The sequence below is a fragment of the Phaethon lepturus genome, unplaced genomic scaffold, assembly GCF_000687285.1.
Source record: "Phaethon lepturus isolate BGI_N335 unplaced genomic scaffold, ASM68728v1 scaffold12838, whole genome shotgun sequence".
In the NCBI taxonomy this organism is placed as follows: Eukaryota; Metazoa; Chordata; class Aves; order Phaethontiformes; family Phaethontidae; genus Phaethon; species Phaethon lepturus.
The window spans coordinates 1-18,019 of NW_010558355.1; the positions used below are offsets into that span (position 1 = coordinate 1).

At 37.2% G+C, this 18,019-nt stretch overlaps 2 protein-coding genes across 2 annotated transcripts; one reads left to right on the top strand and one right to left on the bottom strand.

Moving 5' to 3' along the window:
- Positions 1-146: 146 nt before the first annotated feature.
- Positions 147-3,743, top strand: PIGP (phosphatidylinositol glycan anchor biosynthesis, class P). The gene is made up of 4 exons (XM_010293042.1): positions 147-272; positions 1,505-1,577; positions 2,093-2,211; positions 3,613-3,743. The coding sequence occupies exons 1-4, from the start codon at positions 191-193 to the stop codon at positions 3,741-3,743; spliced, it is 405 nt and encodes a 134-aa protein (XP_010291344.1). The 5' UTR covers positions 147-190.
- Positions 3,744-11,789: 8,046 nt separating this feature from the next.
- Positions 11,790-18,008, bottom strand: RIPPLY3 (ripply transcriptional repressor 3; the record flags this gene model as incomplete). The annotated part of the gene is made up of 4 exons (XM_010293043.1): positions 11,790-11,934; positions 13,167-13,234; positions 16,970-17,039; positions 17,953-18,008. Coding segments are annotated over 4 exons (339 nt in total), but the record flags the coding sequence as incomplete, so codon positions are not given.
- Positions 18,009-18,019: the final 11 nt, after the last annotated feature.

Below are 18,019 nucleotides of genomic sequence, written 5' to 3' on the forward strand. Positions count from 1 at the left end.
CGCCGGCGCATGCGCGTGTCCCGCGCCCACCCTCCCCCGGGGCTGAGGAGAGGAGGGGGTGTGCGCGCGCGCGTGGGCTCGCTGCTCGCACCCACGAGTACCGGCGTGTTGCGAGAGGAACTTCCCGCGGAACGTCTAATAGCTTCTTACCGTGTCCTCTTCCCCCCGAAGTTAAAGGGAAGGCACCAGCATGGTTGAAAACTCTCCAGCCCCATTGCCAGAAAGGGCAATATATGGATTTGCTCTTTTTTTAGGATCGTGGTTTGGCTTCAGTAAGTATATTAGGTACTGAATACGTCACCGAAAACTGTTGCTTTGCTTACGAGACAAATGTAATTCCGATAAGACCATCTGAAAAGGGTCAAAATGGTAGCATGCCACCTGTTGTAAGGGTGCGTGATGAAGGAATAAGTGAGCGTTACTTGCCAGACCTGTCAGTTGTTACAGTGATCTGTCATTGCCTTTTATGATTTCCTCATCTTTTGTCTGTCTTTAACCTTATTACAGGGTTTTTAATAGTAATGCAGAGTCAAATTATTTTAAAAATTCTCTGCATTCTCATGTTAGTAGCTTTTTAACTTGAATTGCATACATTTTCACTGTTCAGTAACCATTGCAGGTGGTAGTAGTGCAACATTCCCCACCCAAATACAGGGAAAAAAAAAATTAAGTCAGTCTGGTCAACAGTGATGGAAAATCATTAGGGTTATACCAGCATTTCTTTGCTGTATGAGAGGTGGTTTAGCATTTCAGTGGGGATATCTTGCGTGCCCACGCGGGACCAAGGCTTGAGAGGGTGAGAACACTTCTTCAACACAGGAAAAGTTGGTGCAAATATACTGTAGTCAAGTAATAAACCAGGATCCTACTGTAAGTCTTTCTCACTCTTAGGAAGTAAGTAGAAACAAAAGTAAGTTGGTTTCTGTTCCTCTTGCAGGCAACCACTGCAGTTCTATAAGTTGTGTCACTAGCTACTAACCTGTTCCCCTCAAGTTTTCTTAAACCTTAGTCTGGATTTGTGGTTAGGGAGCAAAATTTCTCAGTACTGGTTTTGCTGACATGAAAATTAGCAACTTACCAAGAATCAGAAAATAGTTCCAGTAACTTTTTCTGAACAGTTCCATCCAAGCACTGCAGTTCTACCAATTTTTCTTTCAATCAGACGACCCGCTGTGTAATCATGTTCCACTTTAGTATTTTTTGCATTCAGTGTCATTTGACTTCCTTCTACGTTTTCTTTGTTGTTGTTCTGCAGTTCAACATACAAGACATTCTTGTCTGTCTACATAGGAAATCAGAAACTAAATGTTAAAGCAAATGTAAAAGTAATATTATATAACCAGCTACAAAACAGTGCCCCCATATTGGGCAGCTTTTGTGTCTGAGAGGCATCATCTACACTGTTTTGGTACAGCTATTCTGGTTTAAATAGTGTAAAAGCAAAATAAGGAAGTCTAAAACAGTATCAGTTGTACTATTACCAGTTTTTTGTTCTTTTGTGCAGTGTTGTATCTTATCTGGGCATATGTTCCCGAGACTTGGCTGTTCTCATTGGGACTAACGTACTGGCCTCAAAAGTAAGTTCAAGCAGCTAAATTCTTCAGCATGAGTATGTGTGAGTATAGGACACCCTTAATTATTTTCAAATAACAAACATTTTTTTGAAATAGTGTTCAGGTATTTAATCTAGTTTTTCTTGATGATAAAGGACTGTAATCTTTGTGATAGACAAGTAGCTATGATGAAGAATTTTCATTGTGTAATGAAAGAACGAAAGAAAACATTTGAAAGTTTTATAATAAATTTGACATTTTGTTTCCAAGAAGTTGGTAAATGAAAATACAGTAAACTTTAAACTGTAACTAAAAAAATAAAAACCTTCTGTAGGGAATCTGTTTGACGGTTTATACCAAATTAGCTACAGTGGCTCTGCAGTCAGCAGTCTTCTTGGGAGTGACCAGGGTCCATATTCAGCAGTGCTGTTTCTTCTCCTCCTGGCTAAGTGTGTGCTGGATTCAACCACTACCTTAAAACTGTTACATCATTAGGCGTTTGTTATTATGATATGTAAATTTTAAAATCTTTTTCTCAGGTACTGGGCAGTTGCTTTGCCAGCGTACCTACTAGTTGCCATAGGAATTGGTTATATATTACTTTTTGGTATTAACATGATGAGTACAGCTCCACTTAACTCCGCGCATACCATTACAGGTAATTTTATTGGTGTGTTTTTTAAGATTTTGATACGTAACTGACAATTTCTGTAAATATATATGTAGCCATATATAATATAAATCAAACTTTAAGCATTTAAATATTTTGATCTAGAAAAGGAGTTCTTGGAAGTACTGAAGTACTAGAGTGAAAAGATGGCCAGGGGCCTGACTTTGTAACCTTATGGCGGTGGTTTCTGACTAGTAAAGTGTACTTTGTTAGTAAAACAGACGACATTAGAGGAACAGGGGTTAGGCGTATAAAGGCCTCCCAGGCATGTACCTTGCATTGCAAACTGGTGAAGAGTGTCATGGGAAGAAGGGCGTGAGTATCTGCCTGGCAGTGGCAGAAGAGGGAAGGCACAGAGACTCGAGGTGGTACAGAGGAGGATGCTGCAGTATTGAGACCTGATCAGATATGTTAGTAATTCCCTGTCTAAAAAAGATGTTAATTCAGTTCTTTTCTCAACTTAGTCTGTACTCTTGACAAGGAGACCTGCTCTAGGCATTCACAGTATTCTCCAGGCAGCTGTGTCTTCCTCCACATGAGGAATTCCACTACTATTTGCAGGTGGCCATTTTTGTTACAAAAAATGCAGACTGCAAAACTCAGCAAGAAAGTTACCTCTTGCTAAGACTGCTGAAGTTGCATCGTTTTAAGAAACTACATACATAGTATTACATTACGCTGAACTGCTAAGGAAGAAAAATCAGTCAAGGCTGTAGTTCAAATGTATTAACCAGTGCTTCTCTCAAGAACTGCCATTTAGTCGTCCCTGTGTTCCTGGGCTACTCATTCACGCTCTCATGTCACCTTCTCATTTGGTGTCAACCCAAGAGTTTGTGTGGCTGTACGGCAGGTGTGATGGGGGACCTACTCTGTTTGAAAAACAACTGTATTTGAAAATTTTCTTCTTCAGTGGGAGCAGTTCCATAATTGTGTTCAAAGTGCACCTGTAAAAATGTTTATGCTGTTTATAGGAATGGGTGCTATGTAGCAATGGGAACAAACAGCCAAGATAAAGGGTGGGTGGACATCGTCTCTAAGTGGAAATCCTAGTACGGAGTGTTCAAACTACAGACTGAGCTATTCACTGGCGGGAGGGGGGGGGTGTTTTTTGTTTTTATCTTCGTGTAGTTGTAGTTTAATGTCATATAGCATCTTAAACCAAGCAAAGTCCCAGACAGTGATTTCAGTGTGAGGGTGGGGTTTATTTCTTCAAGGGCTCTGCTAATGTATGTTTATGTAAAGCGTTTCTGATGACCATTTCATTATACGTCAGCAAGATGTGGTTTTCAGCATCACTTACAGTAGCTAAATTTATACAGTATTGCATTATATAACCTTTCTTGAAAGAAAAACGTTTTATACATGGAATATTCTCATTGCCTCCTGTAGATAACTATGCAAAAAAGCAGCAACAGAAGAAATTTCAAGAAGAAGCAATTCCAGCGTTGAGGGATATTCCCATCAGTGAAGTAAACAGAATGTTTTTCCTTCCTGAGAAAGGAATCTGCAATAGCAGATAGTCATTATTATTAAGGAGTAGTAGAAGTGTTACATAAGGAAAATCAAAACCTCCCCAGCCTAAAAAAAGCTTCTTTCTGCTAGTAGAACACAGCTTTCCCCCCACCCTGAATTTCTAACTAAATTTATGTTAACACATTTCATTGAGATGGCTTGATTTTATTCATATGCATGTGCCTTAATAACCTGCATTGATATGAGAATTATGCTACATTAATTTATCTAACCATTCTTGTGAGTTTAAAATAGCATTCTATTGCTTGTAGATCTCTGCTAGTCATTTTCCTCTCAGAGTGAAAGAAATAGCATTTGGACATAGCTTAATTCTATTTCCCATTGAATTCAGGGAGAGAAAATGTTTTCTGCTAGACAAACGCTTGAGGCTTGCTTTTTTTTTTTACAAGTTAATTTGAAGTGTATACATTGTAAATATACAGTTTTCATTGGTAAATATTAATAAATGTGGCTAATTTTCACTTGTTTAAAGTTAGCAATTTTTCTGTGGTTCTGTAATATTTGTCCTGGGTAAAAGTGTATAGTGGTCCATTTTACGCAATTCTTTACTCAGCAAACTATGTTGATTCCCCCACCCCTGAATCAGTGGGCTTATTAAAATACCAAGATTATGAGAAATAAGGAAGGTGGGTTGTGAAGATTTTCTGAAACAAATCTTGAAATGATGTTTTTTAACCATTCTTAAAAATACTGGAAAAAAAAATAAGTTCAAGGAAATTTCTGGAAATTTCTGGAACCCGCTATCTTATTATAGTCTAGGTTGTAGCACAAATCACAGTAACTTACGGCAGTGGTTCAGATATTTCTTAAACAGTGAATTTTCTTTTATGTATGTGTTACTGAGCAGAGAGACAATTTTTATTTCCTTTTTTCCAAGAGTCACAAACCCAGTTATTACTGGTTTTAATCCATTTATCTTCAGTAGCCAAGGTTATTTAGTTTGGTTATAAAGACCAGTGAATAGAGCCTCGTTATTGTTTGTTAGGTCAATAAGCCAACTTCGGACCAGCAGAGAATTTAATTAATAACATCACTATTTCATTAAAAGATAAGATTTTTTTTAAAAATTGCGTGAAGAATCTTATGCCAGTTCTTTAGAAATGAGTCAAAACAACCATCAGTTGCTATGGGAAGTCTTAAGACCTGGTAACAATCAATCTGGTATGAATATGAGATTTGTAGCTTCTTGGTCCTCTAGTCTTTAGAAGTTGGCTACTTTTTCCACCTGCATTTGAAGAAAAAAATATGCTAGGTATTATATGTAGGAGAAAGATACCTTCTTAATGAAGGAAAAAATGCTTTTCAACATTTCACTCTGAAATAGTAGATTTTAGGTATATTGTTTGGGGACACTTCATAAGAAGTTTTGGTTTTTAGTTTGCCCTGGTTACTCTTATTTCCCCCTCCTGCTGATTTTGCTCTTCTATTAATTTTAATTTATGTGTTCAAACACCCATACATCGAGTGAATGCAAGATTTTATGATCAACAGACATGAAGATGTATTTACTCTTTTGTCAATTCTCTAATCACATTGTAGACACTGAAGTATTATCTGTAATCTTTTTTTCTGTGTGATTTCTTCCTGTTTTCTGTGTTCCTTTTGCTTTCTGAGAAAGCAATTTCTTCTTAATTCCAAATTGACAATGAGTGAAGGCCATGTTTCTGGTATAACTTGATGGAAGGATTAATTTAGTCCCCTGTTAAGGATACCCAAATCCCTTCAGGATAAAGAAAAGCTACTGGAAAATGCCCTCAAGCTCTGACAGCACACAAATTAAAGGACTGTAAACCTTGGACAAAGATTGTATCAGTGATGAATCTGCTATTTCATTTAACTGTGGATCTCACAATTATGGGAAAACTAACAGAGGCACCTGAGTGAGTAGGCAAACTGGGGCCATTTGTTTAAGTAAAACTTGCAGGCATGAAACTCAATCTTTGCTTTTCTGTCACTACTGTGTAGCGGTGCTTCAAAGACACTGTAGTGACCTTTTCTTCAACTTTGGAGTGAAGTTTGACCCTTCAGAAATTGCCTCTGTGATCAAAATAAAACCAGGTAACACAGTGTATGTGGGCTAATAAATATGTTGTAGGGAATTGCAGGGGTTTGGAATCCCTCATTTCACGGTCTTGCCTATGACTGTGATTAAGGAAAAGCAACTCTGACGGGAAAGAGAAGAGAGATTCTGCCTTTTGTAAATATACAGCACACTTACACCTGTAGGTGTTTAGTGGGATTTACATAGATGTTGCCTTAGATATTATTCAGAAAAAAACCTGAAATGACTGAACTGTGTTGCTAGTAGTGCCTTTCTTTACAAAACATACCTGTTCAAAGACTGGATATCAGGTATCCGTTCTTCTCGGAGGAGACTGAGGGGGAAAATAAATAAATAAAGGCAAAACATGAAATTTGCCCCCATTTTCACCCTTCTGACTTACTGATAGCATACTGTTATAGCGTAACCAGTAGAGTTAGACCAGCTGCATCATCCCTGCTGAAACAAACCAAATGATGAAACTTCAACCTTGCTTTTTAATGCACCTTCTAGGATTCTTCTGCAGTCTCTGTCATATTGGAGACTGATAGTATTTTACGCATCCTGCTATAAACTTAATCTTGTAAGACAGGTTTCCCCCAAATGTATTTGAATGAATGTGTGTGTAAACATGTCAAAAAAAATAACAAAGGCGCACTGTTTCAAATGAAAGGGTTGTATGCCAAAGGAAATAATAGAGCTGAAGTTGCGAAATTTGTGTGAAGCGGGTAGAGTTATGTCTCTCTTCTTTCCATCCTTGCTGTAAAGGGAAGGGTCGTAGCAACACAGATGATGCATTTATCATGTTGAATTTGAGAAGTACTGAAAGAAACTTCGGGAATAGTCAGGCAAATGATTTAAAAAGGGAAGCTATCTTGGATTTTGGTCTTTTGCGTTGCACTTATTGAATGCCATAAGCTTGGAGGCTTCAGCACAAATACAGCATGTATGCATATGAAGTAGCAGAAGAGCTACATTCTTTGTGTGTCCACATAATTTCATTTTGTGAAGTTCAAAGGTATAAAGCACGTGCAGTAAAATATGCAAGCACATATGAGTAAAAAGGTTGCACGGTTTTGTGTGTGTTTGTGTTTACTGTTCTGACAGATTGGTTGACTGGATTAAGAACAGGAAAGAAAAAGAAACACAGCATCTCAAATTTTATTTCAGTTTGTAGGCATGAAAGTCATGACCTTGCAGGAAGCAATGTTGAGTGAAAATGCTTGTTTTAGTAGTAAAATGGAGTTATGGAGGTATGCAGTTAAAATGGAGTTATGGAGGCAATGCAGGTAGTGTGCCTGAAGCTTTTCTGAGAGTAGGAGCAGGGTAAACGTATGTATGGTTTTAGTTCCATAATGTAGATCTCTTTCTCGTACCCCAGTTGTTAATCGGTACACCTCTCTGCTGGGTGGTCTGTAAACATTAAAAATGGAACTCTGCCACCAAGGGCAAGTAAAACGTGTACAAGGAAAGAAGTAAGTTGTATCAGGCAAAGTTAGACTGAAAGGATACCTTAGTGAAGAGAAGAGATCATAACTGCAGAAACGGTGAACTTTCCATCTCCTGGCAAAATTTATATATGAGAATGGGGGTGATGGTGAGATAGTCTAAATAGTGTTCGAGTCTTCTTCCTCTTTTCCCTTGCACCAGCTTTCTGTCCCAGGAGGATGTAACAAATCAATCTCAGCTGTATCTGTAGCAATTAAGCTTTATAAGAGTGATAAGAAGCTATGAGATCTTTGCCCTAATAGAGTGTTTCTCTAATACTTAATTCACATTCATGCTGAAGCTCCCACCTACAGGTACAATGAGAAACTCGCCACTAAAGCTCTTTTGAAAAAGATTTTTTTGAATACTTGATTTCTTTACCAAGCAGTTTCTATGGACTTCAGTTTCATTTGTGGGTGTAAGTGATAAAGTATTTCTGACTTACAAACAGAATAGTTTAAATTATTTTGTGTAAATATATTTTGTTCCATAATGCACCTTTTCTATGGGCACTTGAGGCTGTGTCTGAAATGTTTAATGCAAACTCCTGTTTGCTGCTGTACTGTTAGATTTCCAGTCAGCTCTAAAACAACTGAGATGAATGGGCTTTTTCGTGTCTCTCCCTCTATTCATGAATGGAACTATATTCTGAGGAGAAAGTTTTGGAAACATTTAGTCTTGTTCTACCAGTTTCCTTACAGAGAAATTGCCAAAGTAAATTTTGTTGGTATGCTGTGCAGTTTATGTATCAACTTAATTCTCAGCCTTTTGCTAAAAGCAGCTGATAGATTAATCCAGTCTGGAAATCATGATTGTATGGAGTGTAATTAAATGGTAGCTGTTTCAGTGAAGTGGGTTAATTTTGTCTCTAGAGCTCATAAAACCACTGTTGTGAAGATTGCCTTTTCTCAGCTGTGGCAATTTAGTCCTGCTACTGTTGTTATACTCTCAGTGTAAATGTAGCTTAGAAAAAAATTGTTCCCATTATAGTTCTTTTTCTCTTAATCCGAATTGTTACTGCATCATATTTAGAAAGAACACTCAAAAAACTTTAATGTCATGCAAGGATATGCTTCCCTTGGATATATATATATCCTTAAAAGAGCTTGGAAGTAGATCTCAAGACTGTTTTATGAACATACTTTAATTTTTACTTTTCACATGAATACATACAGTAGAAATATAAAATTGTAGACATTGTTTAGGTACCTCTATAGCATTGATGTACCAGTGGAACATTAACTTGTCTTTTACTATCATAATTTTAGACAATGGAAAGCGAGAGGTAGCGTTTGCTGGCAGTGTTGCAGCTGTTGAACTACTAGGGGAAGTTCTGCGGAACAGAGATGCTGAGCCAACAATTTAATCTGTAAACTGCTATGTCTCTAGTCTTGTCTTTCAAGTAGTCAGCTCATGATAAACTCATTCTTTGGGGATGTTTGTTATCTTTTTCTTATAAATGATGGGTGATTCTGAGGTCACTGAAAATTTAACAAGGCCAAATTGCAGATGAAGTAACAAACCAGAACTGAAAACTGAAAGTTAACTGGAGTTGAATAACAGAGATGCTATATTACTTGACTTTTAGTCTTCTCTTAATTATTAACAAACTGGTAAGGGATTGCAATGCACATTTTATTTAAGTGTGCAAATAAGGGTACGTTGGCACTGTACCATGAAAAGACAGCAAGTTACTAGACAAAAAAAAAAAAAAAAAAAAGCTGGCCTGATGGGAAAAGGATAAGACAGTTTTGGCTTCCTCTAATGGCTGTAGTTAAATATTACTAATCAAGTAAATAGTACAGTAATATTACCTTAATTTGAAAATGGAATGTGACAATACAAGGGAAACCAAATGAAATGTGTAGCAGAGACTGAGAAATTGAATCAGTTTAGGCCAATACAATGTTGTCAGACCTTAGCAGATATGCAAGATTATGTGTTTTAATAGTTCTAACAGCCTTTGGTAAGACTGTCATCCATTATCCAATTGTATTTTTCTAATAATAGTGTCTATTATACAGTCTTAATGAACACACTTCTCTTAAGAATTTAATTTTTTTCTGTTTCAGAGGTGTGAACTTGTAGCAGCATTTGCTTTTGTCATTAAATCTGCATCTGATGTAACCAGGATGTAGCCCATTTACTAACGTAAAAATGGCTATTCCGTGGGAGAACATCCCACTGCTGGGTGTCTGCAGGGCAGGCAGAGAAGCTGTACAGGAGGAAGTAACAGGCAGCATGGTCTCAGCAGAAGGGTAAGGATTAGCTCGGAAGAACCTACAGGGTGCTTCTTTTACACGATGGATCTTTAAAAGGTGACAGTATCTGTATAAGGCAAATGGCTCGTCGGTGCAGTGTGTGTGTGCTAGGGAGCACGGCGCTGTGCGGGGACTGTGTAATGGTAACTGCCATTCTCACAGGGGATGGAGATGGTTCTCTCAACACATACCTCCAGATTCCAGTAATCCTCAATGAACCCTCAATGAGCAATTCAGCAGTAACCGGGTTGGTTTGTGTCATAGCATAGAGAAAAATGACAGCACGGGTGCACACAGAGGTGTCTTAAGAGGTGAGAAAAAGCCCTGCTCAGGACTCGAGGTGAGGGCAGAACTTCAGATGTTGGGGGTGAACTCAGCTGACTAGGTGATGGAGACTAGAGCTTCTTGCAAGGAAGAAGTTGAGGCTTAATGTACCGTAATTTGACCACTGTAGGGAATATGTCATTGCTGACCTTTTAAGTGATCTTGGATGCTTTTCTGTTTGTACTACAGACTGAATAACAATAAAGCTGGAGTATAAATTGTTTTAGGATATCTTGTGAGAGAAGTGAAAGGCCTGTAAATAGCCTGTATTTTAGTTCCATATGTTGTGAAGATGTGCAGATGATGAATGAGTGAAATGTAAAAGCTGAATGTTCATGTCACACCAGGGTTTACAATTTCAACTAGTTCTTGTCATTCTGTATGTCACAGAACGCTGTCTCCTTGTGTAAATTTAATTAATAGGTCCACTTTTTAGTTTGTAAATGGAGATTTTTAAAAAATCCTCTATTCTAATATGTTGATTCATTTGGAATCCTAATTAAGATTTGGACTTAGAATTTATAACATTATCGCTTTGTTTGACAGTACATTGTACTAAGAGGATGATCTGACACACACTTTAAGTGGCTCTTACAACCATCTGACCTTATCTACACCACCAACAGTAGTGTAGAAAAGGTCGAGAATCTTCAATTCTGCCTTTTCCTTGTCTCTAGGGAAACTGTGGCAGTTTTGGCTAGGGATAAGATACTTGAAGCATAATAATTCTGAAACATAGTAGGGCCAAAGAGATCATTCTTGGGCTAATTGAAAAATGCTGGCATAGCAAGACAAGTGCTGGCAAACTCTCTGAGCGTACACAATTTATGAAACCAAAAGGTTAAACGCAACAGATTATTCCAATTCTCTGAAAGAAATCAACTGTCCTGAAACAGCAGTTTTTGCTAGTGGAATAACAGTGTTGGAATAAATGTGTCTACATTGTACCTGACATAAAGATGTTTATGGAAATTAGTAACTTAAGTCTTCCTGAACGTCAATTTAAAAGAAGTATCAAGGTAGTGAGATACACATCCAAACTCCACTAGATGGGAATCAATAGTAGGTCGGTTATATTAAAATCATAGATTAAAGCGCACAAAGCTATAGGGTAAGATTTGAATATTGTGGTGAAGACAAAAACAAAGGTAGCACATAATGCATACTTTAATGTGTCATTAAATTAAATCTTTATTTTTAATCAAAGCTACTTTTGTTCTGACTGACAAAAAGGCATTTTTCTGACTGGAGGGGGGGAAATCTGGTATTTCAGATTTCCAATTCAGATTTTCAATCAGGATGACAGGACCCCAGAAAATATCATGACTCTAATTTAGAACTTGTCTTGACAGGGGGTTTATACTGGAATCCCTCTTGAAATGGTCAATTTGTCATACAGCTTTTATGTGATAATAAAGATGCCCCATGGAGCTAAGAAACAATAGTCTTTGCATTTTAAATCATTCCTTACTTAAATTCTTACAAATGTTGTGATTCAAAGCCTCTAGGTTATTTTGGGCCTGTACCTTATGTTATTTTGCCTCATAATCAACCTCATTTTCATTTTATCAGGACTGCATTTACATTTACATTTTTTATGTAAAAAAATAGTACGTAAGTACAGTGCTCCTAGTGTTCTTAATCCGTGTTACTTAAACCAACTCAATTTAAAACACTGTAATCTTTTGTTCAGCTTCAGGGGTTTATTTAAAAGTCTCTCAAAACACAAAGGATTTCCTCTTAGTTTCCAGTTGTGTTGACTCATTCTTCTTGGTAAGATAGTTATGAATACTTTTCTTACAAGCTTTGATGTATTTCTTTGTTCAGTCAGATGTTTGTCCATAAGTTTGTGATGGTTCCTTTTTTTACATCTTGATTATTTTATTTTTGTGTTTGCCAAGACTGACCACTGTTCATTATTAGGCTGAATTGATTTCTTCTTCTTCCTCAGAGTCAGCATCATCATTGTAGAAGTGAATTGTAGCTTGCACTGGAAAACTTGCCAGAACCTTCTCTCCGATGTTACTAAGAAACTTTTGGGATTTGGACTTGGGCAAATAAAGTCTAATAAGAAAACACATTTTAAGAGAAAAAGTAAAACTATGTGATGCTTTCCCAGCTAAGCTAGCTTGAGTATTAAAACCTATTTTTCTTTCTTTAGAGAGAGAAAAATCCTAGGGTTTCTTTCTTTTAAAATAAAAGTTGCTAACTAAAAGGTCCTGTTGATTTATGTTACCTCAGTTGGTTTGGGCATATTGTGTATTGGATTTATCTAAGGTCCCACGCAGATAAAGTGTTGCCAGGGCAATGATGCGTGCTTGAGACCGTTTGGGTTTTTTTAACACAGTTCAGAATGAAAGTGTCCTGTGTGACTGGGGAAAGTTTAAGGAATGTTCTGGGATTCTAGAATTCAGATTAAGACACCAGATTAAGATTGGGAAGGGTTGCCTGTTGCATGGAGGTTGATTTTAGTGGGGTTTTTGTGTCTCCAGGTGGAGGAAGAGGTGTACACAGAGAGGGATTTATTTCAAAATTCGTATTGTTTTGTATTGAAAACTTAAATTTACTGTCTTAATTTACATTACAGGCTTTCACAAAATTTCTGTGGTCTGTATACATATGTATGTGTTTTTGTGTGCATATGTATTTACATCTTTTCCTCTTGGTTCCACTTTGGCCAGTTTTCAGTTAAATTTGGCAGAGGGATAAAGGCCACACAGAATTGAAGCTTCCACAACTTTTGTAAAAATGGGTGCTTGTAAGGAAGAGAGATATTCCATTAATTTTCCTCCTCTAAACAGAAGTCCACATCAGGAGTTTCTACATCTTTAAGCCTTAAAGAATCCAAACATTGGTGAAAACTGTTATAAATCCCCCAAGCATGGGAAAAGCTTCACCTGAAGTTCAACTTTTATTCAAGAGCAAATTTAAGCAAGCTCAAGACAGATCTGTAACATGTCTCATTCCATTAGCAGCTGCTGACGTTAATTATTTGGGCTTTGTGGGCTTGTTATCACATTTATTAAAGTAAATATAAATTAGATGAGGCAGAAGAACATTGTTTCTTTTAAGATCACTTTTTTCTTATATTTGTTATTAGCTTACTGTTTCAGGTTCTGTCAGTGTGGGCATCTTACCTCATGGAGGGATAAAAATCTATGGAGTCTGGTGAGTAGTTAAACTGCATTACTAAAAAGAGAGACCCCAGAGGCAAACTGCTACTTCACCTGAGAAGGAATATGTCTTGTCTTGGAAGGTATCACTTTTCCTGTATCAAGTGATAGAATTTAACTCACCTCACTGGGTGTTGAAACCCCAAGGCTCCTTTTGGTCTAGAATTTATTAGTTGACCATCCATTTCTGACTGTAAAGAGACATATTTGTTATTTGGAATAGGCTAAAAATGAAGATTTCACTTTTTTCTTCTACAGGTAACTGAGTAACGTTGCTTTGTTTGCTGTGCTGCATGTTGTTTTACTCTCACACTTCAGAAAATGTATGTGCCCCCAGTCTGCCCATAGTTGCACATTTAACAAAGCATTTGAACTTTTATGTTTTATGAGCCATAAATCTATGAAGTATTGTACATTTTGCTCAAGTTCTTATGGAATATCTATAGAGACTAGTGAGCTAATAACACCACAAAATGGAAGTTCAGTGATTGGAAGAAAAAAGGATTTTCAATCAGTTTAAAGGATTGAGAGACTAAGGTTTTATAAAATACCTCTTTAACTATACTAACCAGTAGTTTGGAGTTGGAATGTTCAAATCGGCAAGCTTAGTTGTAATCAAAGACCACACAAGCATGTTAAGAGTCCAGACAATGAAATCAAGAGACAACTGGCATATTTCTATGCAAACAATAAAAAAGCAACCATTTTTGATAGAACAGAATAGGTAGCAAAAATATATTTTAAATATCAAAATTAAATTTAGCACAGAATAAATTCCTTAAAATTCAGGTCACAATAAAACCCAATAATTTGCAAATGTTAACATTACTAAATCCTATTAGGATTATAAACCTGGGATGTAAACCTGAAAGCATCTCCCAAAGTCACTAAGCCCTATCACTTCATCTTGTAGGTGTGGATTCTTTTCCCTATCTTAAAACAAAAGACTTCTTTTTTTCCTTCCTATTGCTATAAACTTGATGTTGCATAAAATAGGAAGATTTAGCTTTGCGGTACTAGAACTTCTCGTAAACAGAAGCTAGACACAATCCACTCTGCTACAAACAGACAAAGATTACTTTTGCCACCGTCAGAGCAATTCATCTGTCTTTCTGAGGAAATAGGCCTCAGCTCAGATATTTTGGTGGGGCCCAAAAAGCCCCTGGGCTATGGACTGAGCAAAGGGTCTTACAGAATTCTGTTTGTAGCTTTTATGTTGGCCTATTTCTCTCATACCCACCTGTTTGTCTTGTAGCCAAAATGATTTGTCTTCAGGCTGTTAGGGTTTTGTTGAGGGTTTTTTGTGTTTAATCGGGAGACTCATTTACTTTGTTTCCCCAGTACCTAGTAAAATGGCCTCCTGATGTTGGCTGAACATTGTAGATGTGATCATAATACCTATGTTAAATATCATATGTTAATTTTTCTCCGTTCATATGTACATTAAAATTAAAATAGTCTTTTTTTCTTTATTGACCTGTATTTCCTACTGCCTTCTCTTTAGAATACATATTATTTTAAAAAGTTATATATGTAATAATACGTACTGATTAAACACACGATATGCTTTTTCTTTTGAGACTATAATACAGCATTTCTGAAAAGCAATTCTGATAAAAGCCCATTAATTGCAAAATCTAACTTAGTTGTTTGTATACAGCAGAAAATGTTCAGCATTAATTTGTATTATGTTGTATATATGGCAATAGTAACTTTAAATTACTTTTCCTGACTTTTCTTTGGGCATAAGTAATGATGTATTTGAATTTAGGTAGTAGGAAAATTGTTACTTTTTATATAAAGAAAAGTATATTATGTATAGGTAACTACAGGGAATATTGTAACACATGTTCTTGGCAATAGAGGCAAAATTAGTAGTTTAAATTTTTTTATCAGTACTTCTATTTTCTAGTGCTTTGCTCTGCATCTTTCAATTTCTCAGGTTAGATTCTTACATGTACATTTCTGAACATTTTTTTTTTAATTACACAGAGGATATTGAAACTTTTATTTGTTTCACTTTCCAGTGTTTGGAGTGTCTACTGATCTGTAAAGCATTGGCATTTGTATGTATGCGTTGCAGAAAATAAAAGTAGTCACTATGCAACTTACTAGCGAAAACATTGTGCTCAACCCATCTTGGAAAGCCTTCTGCTAGAAACCTCAGTTACTTTGCTGAAGAAGATACCTCTTGCCTTCCGCAGCTGTGGGATGTAGGCGTGCATGAGTGAGCACCTCTTGCCACCCATGCACAGCACAAAGTAACAAAGCATCCTTCCTCAGTTGTCGTGACCCTGGTTAGAAAGCATGTGAAAGGGCTCCTAAAGCCCTCCTACAGCCCTCACTAGGTCCCAAGCTACTGAGGCATCCAGGATGCTGAAGCAGTGTGGGTGGGCCATAAGGTATGGATGAAAAGGATCTGAGAAGCTGCTGGCAGGAAGAAGAAATGTTAAAATATTGACACCAACTGTTTCAGTTATACTTGGCTTGAGACAATGCCAGGCTGTTAGCATGTATGTGGGAAAACTTCATACATGGTTTGTTTTTCTCACACAAGTGGGCAGAAGCACAGTGTGAATTAAAAACTTTTGAGCTGGTTGAATAAAATTTTCTACAAAAACATAAGCTGAGTTTCTTGAAATCATCACTGTAAGCATGTACTCTCATGAGAGTAAAAAAGGATCGGAGAAGCTGCTGGCAGGAAGAAGAAATGTTGAAATATTGACACCGTTTCAGTTATACTTGGCTTGAGACAATGCCAGGCTGTTAGCATGTATGTGGGAAAACTTCATATATGGTTTGTTTTTCTCACACAAGTGGGCAGAAGCACAGTGTGAATTAAAAACTTTTGAGCTGGTTGAATAAAATTTTCTACAAAAACATAAGCTGAGTTTCTTGAAATCATCACTGTAAGCATGTACTCTCATGAGAGTAAGACTCCTCTCATCCTTAACAATTTTACAGGTGCCTCTGCAAAGTTTGTAATGCTGCTGGGAAGGACATTGTTCCACAGGCTTTCCCAAGGTGCTTGCCAGGAGGTGTGTGGCACTCCCTCAGATCTGTACACCTACAACCTCCATCTTCAACAGACAAAAAGTACAAGGTAAAAAGGTGTTGCACGCATTAGAAAATCGTAGAAGTTGTGAGTCTTCAAAGACTTGCACCAAGGAGAGTCGTTGTCTTAACCTGCTGAGCCTTTGGTAAAAAACTGAGGGTGTAACTGTGGATTGGATGCTGCAAAAATTTATGCAGGTGCTTAAAACTAAGCATGGGAGTAGCACCATTTCAGTACCTCTTTTAAAGTTTGCAGTATCAGGACCTATATTGAATGTGTTTCAATCTCTCTTTATTTTTGTTCTCCGAGCCTAACAAATCTTCCTGCATGAGTAAGTAAAACTAATAATCATGATGCCTTTCAAAGTCACTTGGCAGTAAAAGCTACTTTAAAAATCCAATTTTCTGTTGATTTCCTAGCTCATTTAGCTATAGCAACATCCCTTCCAAAAACCAATCACAAAAATTGTGCACCTGAAATTTTTTTTTTTTTATTTCATCATAAAGTAATTTTCACCCAAACTCCCCCTATATACAAAGTGTCACATATGGACTAGGCCTGGAAATTTCAAACTGAGGATATTCTTATTTTTGTAATTAAGCAAATAAACTGCTGTTAAAATAAGGGTTGTTTTAGTAAGCAGTGCTTTCTGCAGCTCTGTAAGAACTGATAATGATTCTGTATCTGGTACAAAATTATAGATACTCTTAACCACTGTCATGTACAGAACACTGTAATTTGAACCATATTTTCTACCACTGAAGAAATTCTTGAAAGAAAAAATGACCAAACCTCACTTCCTATGTTCAAATAGCATCAATTTCTGCAGCTGTTTTCTATAAGGATTATTTTCTCCAGAATTTACTCTCACCATTTGTTGATTCTCTGTCATCTCACTGTCTCTTGCTGTGAGCATCCAGGGCCTCCATAAAGCAGAGCTGCTGAAAGATTAAGATAGAATAGTGCTCCCACAGTTAATTCTTTGTGGTAATATCCATAGAGTACAGCTCCTTTTGTTCGATTCTGCTGGCATCTTTTGTAATAACATGATTTGTTTCTTTTCAACACACTTTCATTTGGTAAACCTGATGATGGCAATATTAATCTGTCTTCTGTCTGAAATCTGATTAAACAAACTAGACAACAGCTTGCACATTTTTAACTAAGGTGTCATTTCCCTTTAAGATTTCACAACTCAAAAGTGACTGCACTGAACTCCAAATGATGATGTAATTAATACTGAAATCTTTTTATTTATGCAGCACTGCTACAAAATAAAAAGTAACCCTCCCTCTCTGACAATATGTCTAAATACAGATTCCATGTATTCATCGAGTGGCTGGCTATTTATTGAGTAAGCAACTCCAGCATTAAACTGACATGGGCAATCTGATCTAATTAGCTTAAGAGAGCATATACAGTGGTGGATGCTACATCTGCCTTTTGTTTGGGGTGGGGGGGACTACAATTATGGACGCTCTTTTTAACAGTACTTTCCATCTCCGCTGCTGCGTAACAGATCCATACAGTCGGGGAAATGGAAAAGTGCTTTCAGATATGAAAGGTAAATAAACTTTAAAAAAAAACCCAATCAGTTATTGCAACTTAATTTTAATTTACTTCCATTTATAAGTTCTGAAACACCTGACTCAAAAGGATAAAACAGCAGCAAAAGAAATAAAATACCTGTTCCAGCTGAAACATTTTCAGCGACGTACTTTCCCCTTTACTTCTGAAGCTGGAAATGGTTTTCCGTTGTCTATTTGATGCCGAAATCGTTACACTCACATGATACTTACAGTGGGAGTTTTGAAAGGAAGGCTGCTGAAAGAGGTGCCCCTGCGCCTGCCTTACCTCTCTGGGTGCTCCCTTGGCCGCTGCTGCCGCCGGGCGCCCCGGGAGCGACGACAGATGTGGCCCG

Excerpts from the sequence above, each read along its gene's own strand:
- PIGP (XM_010293042.1), top strand. The coding sequence starts at position 191 with ATGGTTGAAAACTCTCCAGCCCCATTGCCAGAAAGGGCAATATATGGA. Across the intron at positions 273-1,504 it reads AGGATCGTGGTTTGGCTTCA|TGTTGTATCTTATCTGGGCA; the intron begins GTAAGTATATTA and ends TCTTTTGTGCAG. Across the intron at positions 1,578-2,092 it reads CTAACGTACTGGCCTCAAAA|GTACTGGGCAGTTGCTTTGC; the intron begins GTAAGTTCAAGC and ends TCTTTTTCTCAG.